Below are 9037 nucleotides of genomic sequence, written 5' to 3' on the forward strand. Positions count from 1 at the left end.
ACTTTTTTCAACACAACTATTCTGTCTTTATATTCCTTTTAAAATTTATGTGTACGAGTGTTTTGCCTGCATGTAAGTGTATTCCTATGGAGTCCAGAAGAGGGCATCAGCTCCCCTAAAACTGGAGTTATGGATGGTGATGGGAACCGAACTCAGGTCCTCTGCAACAGTGCTCTTAACTACTGAGCCATCTCTCCAGCCTTCTTTGTTCTTGTATGCAGTAAATGGCCATCAGAACAGCCCACAGCAATGGCTGTGTCACTGCAGCAGCAAGATGTCATCCTTTATGACCTCAGTAGGATAAAAGGCAGTCAGCCAACAGCTGCCCCAAACCCAGCAGCAATTTTGAAGTGCCCTACTCATTCACAGTGGGCCATGAACATTTAGCACACAACCCACCCCTCCCAGTGGAGTCAGATGATCACCTTCAGACTTCTTTCCTCATTTGTCTTCAAACAACTGTCTCTGTGCACGTGAACCATCCTGAAGCGTGACTAGGAAAAAAATAAAAGAGCCAGCAACATGGCTTGGTGGGTCAAAGGTGCCTGTCACCAGGCTGACACAGCTAGCAATAGCGCTGAAATCAAAAATCATGTTTTGCAAAATCTAAACTCCATGCAAGTTCTATGACATTAACACCCCAGTATTCTAGATAAAAAAGTAATATATCAGGCAAAATAATAATAGTGAAGTATTTTATTTTTGGATACCATATAATAGAAGTATTTACAGCTGCCTAACCACATAGGAAAAGATGGTTAAAAATAGAACTATTTGATTCTAGTATTGATTTTGACATACAAGAAGATAGTTTAATAATTTGAGAATTTCATACATGCACATAAGGTGTTTTGATCAAATCCATGCCCACTCCCTCCCCTCCAACTCCTCCCCATATCTCCCCATCACTTTTTTCTGATAACTTCATTTTTTTTTTTTTCAAATGGGGCTTTTTGCTACTCTAACATTCCTCCCTCTGAGGAGGTAACCCTAAAATCTTTTAAGGATAAGAGCTCCCAAATACTTTCAACATTTTTGGCCTTTGGAATGGAGAATGTTGCTAAGAGGCCCAAGGACATTTTGACTTTCAGCCAAGAAATTGGTTACCCTTCTTTGGGGTCTTTTTACCCTAACTGCCTAGTCAATTCCTACCTTCTATTCTTATCACACCATTCTCCAAAGAGGTTGCCCAACTTGTGGATAGGGAATCCGGACACAGGGTGAGGCAACTGGAGTACCCCCTTCAGTGGGTCTATCGAAAAGATTCCCAAATCGCATAACTCTTATCACCATGTGGAGGCAGGATCCAGGTGCTGTCAGGCAGTCCTGAGTTCTCAGCCCCTAGTCCAGGGGGAGGCCGGAACAGGCACTCTCTGGCGGTCTGCTAAGATCTCCAAGAAAATGGTTTTGACTGATAGTGTGCAAATACAATTATACACTGATAACAATTTTCATGTTTTCTTAAAATTACTGTGTGGAACCAAAACCAAACTAGGTGTAATTTATTCACATGGTGCTAGATTTGAAAAAAAAGAAAAAAAAGAGCTTGCAAACTTTCCATCCATTTTGTCTTCAACAGTACAACTGCCTCATTCCATCACTAAGAGGAACTCCTCCTGGACATCGTCCACGTCATTTCCAAGGGACTCTCCAGGGAAATACAATGCCTGCCTTTATCCCTTGGAAGACGCCGACAATCCCAATTCTCCCAGCTCCTTCCTTCTGTCCTGTGGAAATGTGCTTCTTTTGGGCCTAACAGATAAAAAATATTAGTAGGATCTTGAGAACCTAAATTATGGCCTCCCCATGTCATAAACTACAGAAATCTCAGTTACATGCTCCTCAGGCACCTATTTTTAACTATAAAAATCTGTATTTGCTTGGTCCTCTGTAGTCCTTCATTATTTATCTTCACAACAGCCCTTCGATTTACATAAGGAAGACAGCACTATAATCCTTTATAGCAGAAATTCAATTTCAGAGAGGTCACACAATCTACCCAAGAACCCACAAGTGCAATGTATCAGACTGAGCGGAACTCAATCTTGCCAAAGATTCTATTACTAGCTCGTGCTGTGCTCCTGAGTTTAAGAGAACGCAGTGGTGCCTCCCAGGGCCCTTCAGGGATTGAATTTCATGCTTCTACTTGCTATTTTTTCCTCTTCTTTCAACTGGCATGAAAACAGAAATAGATATATTTGATCACCAAATTTCACTTATCCTGGGTTCTGTTCATGTTTCTCTTATTTCTAAATTAGAGGAAAGCTAAGTAGTTCCTGCCTGTCTGAAAGCTTACCTATTTCTGTTTGTCAAAGGAGATTGCTAACATTTTATAGATACCACTGATTCCTCTTTGTAACTTTATTTCATACCTAAAACCGATTCAAAACAAAAGAAGGCCTTACAAATTCTTATTCAACAGAGCAGTAATGGACCTTTTCTACTGATGTTGTAGTCAGTTTCCTCTCTGAAATGTGGTCACTTTGCCTCACTGATAAGCATCTTTCCCTAAGAAGAAAACACCAGTCTTAGAGCAGTCAGGCCAGCTCTTGCTTATAAGGCCTCCTACAAAGAATCAACTAATCATCCTAACCTGGAGAGTGAATCTTCTAATGTTAAATGTACACTATGGGCCAATCAATGACACGTTATCTGTTACTTGTCATAAATTTATACGTGTGATCATTCATCCTAACATACATAGAACCCATGCAGAAGTCAAATTAAAAAAGGAAAAAATAATCCGATGAGTAATCCTGAAGAAGTCAAAGAGCTCAATACATAGTATGCTCTCAAAGCAGGGAGCACCAAATTCACAGTGATTTATATAATTAACATACTAAAAATGAGGACAGAGGGATCAGAAGTACACAGAGGAAAAGTCATTCTGTGATTTCTCTGCATTTTGACTGTATTGCTTTCTTGCCTTCATGAGGGAAGACTTTGACTTCAAAAGTAACAAAGTATTTTAAAAGTGCATTTACATCTTTCAGTTCTAAATGGTATTCTTGTGCTATTTTCTCAGCAGTCCATGTTTCTGGAGAAAGCTTATGATTATTGAGAAGTGTCAATGCCTCTACAACAGAAATTTTGCCTTTGGGGATGTCCATGGTATTCATATCAAAGTGATGGCCCACTGGCAGTCTGAATTCCTTTGGCTCTTGCTGTCGTTCAGTATCTTTTGCCTATACCAAAAAACAAACAAAGGGCTTTTAGGAAAAAAAGGTTTACATGTTCCTCAACTCTTAAATCTATGCTGTTTCTTTTCAAATAAACTTTTCACATACTTCCTCAAAGTACAATTTCTTATGATTGTCTTTTCCTAACTATAGCTTAAACTAATCAGAAAGTGTCCTGAGCACTAGAAAACTCTAATGGAAAGCATACCACTCATTCACCACAGCTGAGCATTCCTAATTGAAAAATTTAATATCCGAAGTGCTCTAAAATGAAAAAATTTCTGAGCACCAGCATGATGCCACAAGTAGAAAATTCCACACCCAACTTGATGGTCAGCAGTCAAAGTCAGGTATACAAAGAATACCATATAAACTTTTTCCTTTCACTTAAGTTGTACATGAAATATAAATGGATTTCATGATTAGAATTGGATCCTAGCACAACATACTTCATTATACACATAAAAATATTCCAAAATCAGAAAGAAAAAAAAAATCCAGTATCTGAAACACTTCTGATTCCAAGTATTCCAGATAAGGGACCCTCAACTTGTATATTTAAAGAATAACTGATTAGATTAAAACTGTACCTGCTTTACAAGGACAGGGTTCTAACAGTGATCTAGCAGCTGACTTGATGACTTCTGTTCTCTAGCTTCACATTTTTTATTTAATGCCCCAAACACCTTGAATGAACTGACACATTATCAGAGATGCTGCCTCAAGTCTCCAATATTCTAATATAAATAAAAATCAATTCATACACAGCGCCCCTCCCACCTGTCTGTCCCTCCTGAGCCTAACCCCGGCCTCTGAGCTCTGTACTACATTCTCCTGGCTAACTGTGCCAACCATTCCCGCTTTCTGTTTTCAATCACACCCTGCCTACACTGCTACTTGCTCAACAAATAAGAATTCTGTAATCATTACCTTTTTGAAACCCCCAACAAACCCCAAACCAACACTTATTTTAAGATCAGTTTCCTTCTCTTTTGCTAAAGTTTAAATCCAATGATATCTGCCTCTCTAATGATCCCCTGTTTCTAATGATTCCCTAGTTGCTTAACTCAGAGGTACCTTCAGACCTTACTTGAACTCAGGACAGCACCTCACTATAGCTCACACTGCTGACTATCTTGTACCAATCTACCTGCAACTACCAGCACCACCCCAGAGGTTCCATGTTATGCTTTTAGGTTCCATCTGCACTCAGTTTCTTCTTTGTTTTCTTAGTGCATCTTTCTCCTGCTGACAATGAAGTTCTATCTACATCTTCTTTCTCTGTATTTATTCTTTTATTTTTAAACAGGGTGTCATGTATTCCAGGCCAGCTTTCAACTAGCCGAGGATGACCTTGAACTTAAACTTCCGGTTATCCTATCTCTAGCTCGCAAGTGTTGGGATTACAGGTGTGTTCCTTTTTTTTGTTTTTTAATTGAGTGTACTGCCTGCCTGCATGTAGGTAGGGGTACCCATGTCCTGCAATGCCCTTGGAGGTCAGAAGAGGGCATTGGATACTTTGGAACTAGACTTACCAGTTAGCCACCATGTGGATGCTAAGAATTGAACCCAGGTCCTCTGAAAGAGCAGACAGTGCTCTTAACCACTGAGCCATCTCTCCAGCCCCACATGTCCCATTTTTATGTGGTACTGGAGATCAAATCCAGAGTCTGGTACATACCAAGTGAGTACTCTATCATTTGGGCCACATCTGTAGCCCTATGTACTTTTCTTACTCAACACATGCTTCCAAAGAAATCCCTCAGTTCCTTACCTTCCATTATGGTCTACATGTGATCATGTTCAAATCTACAGCCACAAACCTTTAGACATCCAATCCCCAAATCCCAAATGCCTAATAGGCATCTCTACTTGGATGACCTTATACACCTGAAATTCAGTGTCTAATAATGAACCTACCACCAATCTATCTGCTCCCATGTCCATGCCTCAAACTGAAGATTATAGCTAACAACTCCCCATTTTCTCTATTTGATCTATGACCAAATCCTGTTGAAGGCTCTTAAGTCTCTCTCAAACCCATTCGCTTAACCTCTACCACCATCAAAATACCCTAGTCCATGCCGGAGTCACATGAAGAACTATTAAAAACCACCTATCAGTTAACTTTGTTCCTCCTAGCCCTACTCACAAATATGCCATTATTTTGTTGCTTTTTCTGTTTTTTATTTTATGTGTATGTGTGTATTGCCCGAGTGTAGGTAAGTGTACCCATGTCGTGCAATGCCCACAAAGGACAGAAGAGGCTGTCGGATCCCCTGGAGTTACAGACAGTTGTTAGCTGCCATGTGGGTTCTGGGATTGGAACCTGGGTCTTCTGCAAGAACAACCAGTGTTCTTAACTCCTGAGCCATCTCTCCGGCCCTGTTGCTTTGTGTTTTTTTGATACAAGGTCTCCTTGTAGCCCCACCTGGCCTGGAACTCACTATGCAGATCAAGCTGGCCTCAATATCACAGAGTTCCACCTGCCTCTACTTCCTGAGTGTTGGAATTAAAAGGCCTGTGCCACTGCACCCAGCTGAAATCTGCCATCATTTTTCTACACTGAACTCTTCAGTGACTTCCTAAAGCCCTCCTGTTAAAACCAAAATTCTTTGACAAGGTAAGAACTTTCACAACCTGGCCATGACACTCTACCCACACTCATTTCTTCCAGAGACAGCCCTCCCACTGTCCCTAACCATGTAAGTTCTAGCCACTCTCCAAAGCATCGCTCACCCTACCACTTCCATACCCTCACTGGCATCAAGCACTTTTCCCAACTGTTTCTGCTAAGCAAAAAATCTGGGAATTGTAGTTCACTGTCCCTTAGCAAAACTCTTCTCCCTAATCACGATCCTCTCCCAGATTCCAACTTCAATTCACTCTCCAGGCCCAAGTTCAAATGTCAGTTCCTCACCAGTTATCTGTCCCTTATCCTCCAGTTTCAAATAGGTGACTCTGATACGGTCTCACAGTGCCTACGGTTACATTACAGTTGAATGGCTGCTCATCTGCGTAACGTCTGAGGCCTTCAACGTATCAGAAGCCTCTGTGAGAGTAGGAACAAGGTCTGCTTTATTCATCAGTACATCCAAACACTATGTTAGCAAGTATGTTACATACCTAGCACTCTAACATGTTATATGAACTTACAGATAATACTTAATTCATATCCTAATATATCCTGGAAAATACAAGTATGCCACACAAATCCAAAGCACTAATGGTATTCTTGAGATTAGAACATATCTTAATTTACAGAAGAAATGAAAATAGCTCTAAAGGTCTTATTGTCACTAAAAGTACCTTAACCAAATCCTCCAACTTCTGAAATAATGTCAAGTAATTCACTTTTATTCAATCAATACTTTCACAACAATGGTAGTCAATGAATCACGTATCTCTCGGAGAACACTGCTCTCTCCTAACATTTACACTATTTTTTGCACTTATTCACTCCCTCGTTTCACCACCTGCCCTATTTTTCTTAACCATTTTCCCAGAGCCCCAAAGTAAACTATTTGTTTAGGGAATTAAAGCATCCATTACCCGCAAGGAGGACACAGGATCTTTGGAATCGACATACACATCTTTTAGTAACGACAGCAGCTTGTTATCTTTTCTTGCAATTTCTCCCTCAATTTCTGGATGGTCTACGGAAAGAAAAAACGCCACATTACTTTTTAAAATGGGAAATTTTCTTTAAAACCCTAAACACTTGAGATTTAAAAAGAAACAATCATTTGGGCAGCTCGGAAAATATCGGGAATGTAAATCACAACACTACGGCCAGGATGGTGGGGACAGGCCTCCCCGCCCACGAGCGTGGAGAGGTCAAGTCAATGTCACCGGGGTCGGGGCGTGGGGAGGAGCCGCGGCCCTGCACTCACGGCTCAGCTGCTCGCGCAGGAGGCTGCGCGTGGACGGGTGCTTGGGCGCCGTGGACGGTTTCGCCCTGCTGATCTCCCGCTCCGCTCGATTCTCCAGATTGAAGTTTCTGACGGCGCGGGTCACGCGAGCCCCCATCTCCACATGATCCCTTCAGCTCACACACACGTGGGGAAACTCCCGCACTGCCGACCTCTACGCACAGAGCATGCGCACGCCGGGGGTCACCGCCGGGCGCCCGGACAGCACGGCGCCCCCTGGCGGCCCGGAGGCGCAACGCTTCCTTCGTTCCCGTGCGGCGCGGCCAGCTTCGTGGTCGGCACCTTCAGCCCCGAGCGTCGGCCACGCAGAGGGACCCGAGAAGCCGCGACTCCCCGCCGACCGTGGGCCGAGGCGGGGATCTGTTCTCACGTGACCCCTAGGTTGCACAGTTCAGAGCTGCCGGGAGCAGAGAGCTCCCTGCGACCCCACGGGGCAGTGCTCAGGGTCAGGGTTCCGAAGCTACTCTTTCCTGTTTCGGTAGGGAATGGTTGCTCCGAGCTGCGCTTTCTTTCGGCAGCCCTCGTTCCCCTTCTCCCCGTCTCCGCTACATTTCCAAGCCACAGTTTTCTCCTTTTCAGCTAGCTTTACCTCCCGTTCTTCTAATGCATTGTACCGAATGCCCAGAGTCAGCTCCACCGTTCTTTCCCTTCTCCTTATTTCTAATTTGATTTACTCTTCTACAAGCTCTGAGTCATCGCGCTGTTCTCTACCCTGTTTATCAGCTCTGCTGCCTGTCTGTCTTACTGAAAAAAAGTCAGTGTCTTTGCGGAAAACAAACATTGCTTGTTCTCTCTCAGCATGTCTTTGTTCCCCCTTACTCCTCCCAAATTCCTTCCTCTTACTTTCTTTTTCTCTCTTTCCACTTCTTTTCTGAATGTATTTCTGATACTGATTTTAAGATTATTTAGAAATTTTGTAATGGATCCATAATTTTTTAAAACCCACTAAGAAGAAAGTAATACTTTAAGAATTTCTAATATTTCCCACAGACTGTCTGCAAAATCTGTTAGCTCAGAATCTTACCTCAATGAAGTGAAATAGATGGGTTTTTTAAAAACTAGTATTGTTAAGTTGAAAACTCAATCACTGAAAGTACTGCAAGGAATGCAGCTTTTCACTGTTGCTCGAAATAAAACATCTTTACAGAAATTGATATATGGATATAAATTGGCATGGGTGCACAGAATCTAAAACCAGTTTTCTCTGATAGCGAATTGGTTAGTTATCCTGAAGGTGGCAGGCTGCTCCAAGGTTTGCATCTTTGAACTTTTAAGCAGGTTCATAATCAAGAATTTTTAGCCAGTTTCTATGGGTGCCAACAAATTTTCACTGACTTCATTAAATCTATTATGTGCCTTAGAAATATCGTAGACTTTCACTCAGGGCCTGTTAAAATATTTCAAAAGCGAAAGTTTCATTTTCATTAAATTCCACTGACCTTACCGGCAGCATGAAAATAACTTTAGAAGTCACCTGAGTGTTCAGGGCAATGGAGGTCACAAAATTAAAGTATTGTGAAATACTTTCAGTCAGAGCTTGGATTCGGCCTTTAAGAAGTGTTCTGGGCCCGTGCATGGTAGAACTACCCTTTAATCCCAGGACTTGGAAGGCAGAGGCAGGTGGATTTTTGTGAATTCAATGCCCACCTTGGTCCACATAATGAGTTCCAGACCAGTTCCAGATCAGCTACTGCTATGAATAAGACCCTGTCTCAAAAAAAAAAAAAAGCATTCTGCATTTATCTAGGCCTGACCTGGTCCTAGAAGACCAAAACATTACAAACAGGCCCCCTTTGGAAACAAAACCGGAACCATAAATGCCTAATGTGTTTTTTCTTACCAAAACATACAAATTAACAGAAAGTCTGTGCTTAAGAATTTCCCTCCAGCTTATGATCTGCAGACCAGCAGCTCCATCTCAGGTTT

At 42.0% G+C, this 9037-nt stretch overlaps 1 protein-coding gene across 2 annotated transcripts; it reads right to left on the minus strand.

The window, feature by feature from the left end:
- Nucleotides 1–1261: 1261 nt before the first annotated feature.
- Nucleotides 1262–7291, minus strand: Ndufaf4 (NADH:ubiquinone oxidoreductase complex assembly factor 4). Of its 2 annotated transcripts, XM_029566730.1 has the most exons (4): nucleotides 7073–7291; nucleotides 6732–6835; nucleotides 2985–3185; nucleotides 1262–1752 (listed from the first exon to the last, which is right to left on the minus strand). In XM_029566730.1, exons 1-4 carry the CDS (start codon nucleotides 7206–7208, stop codon nucleotides 1633–1635), a joined length of 561 nt encoding a protein of 186 aa, XP_029422590.1. In that variant the 5' UTR covers nucleotides 7209–7291; the 3' UTR covers nucleotides 1262–1632. The 2 variants fall into 2 exon arrangements, with proteins under 2 accessions (XP_029422590.1, XP_008837828.1); XM_008839606.3 differs by having other exon boundaries at nucleotides 1587–3185.
- Nucleotides 7292–9037: the final 1746 nt, after the last annotated feature.

This window comes from Nannospalax galili, unplaced genomic scaffold (genome assembly GCF_000622305.1).
Source record: "Nannospalax galili isolate Female #2095 unplaced genomic scaffold, S.galili_v1.0 scaffold78, whole genome shotgun sequence".
NCBI lineage: Eukaryota > Metazoa > Chordata > Mammalia > Rodentia > Spalacidae > Nannospalax > Nannospalax galili.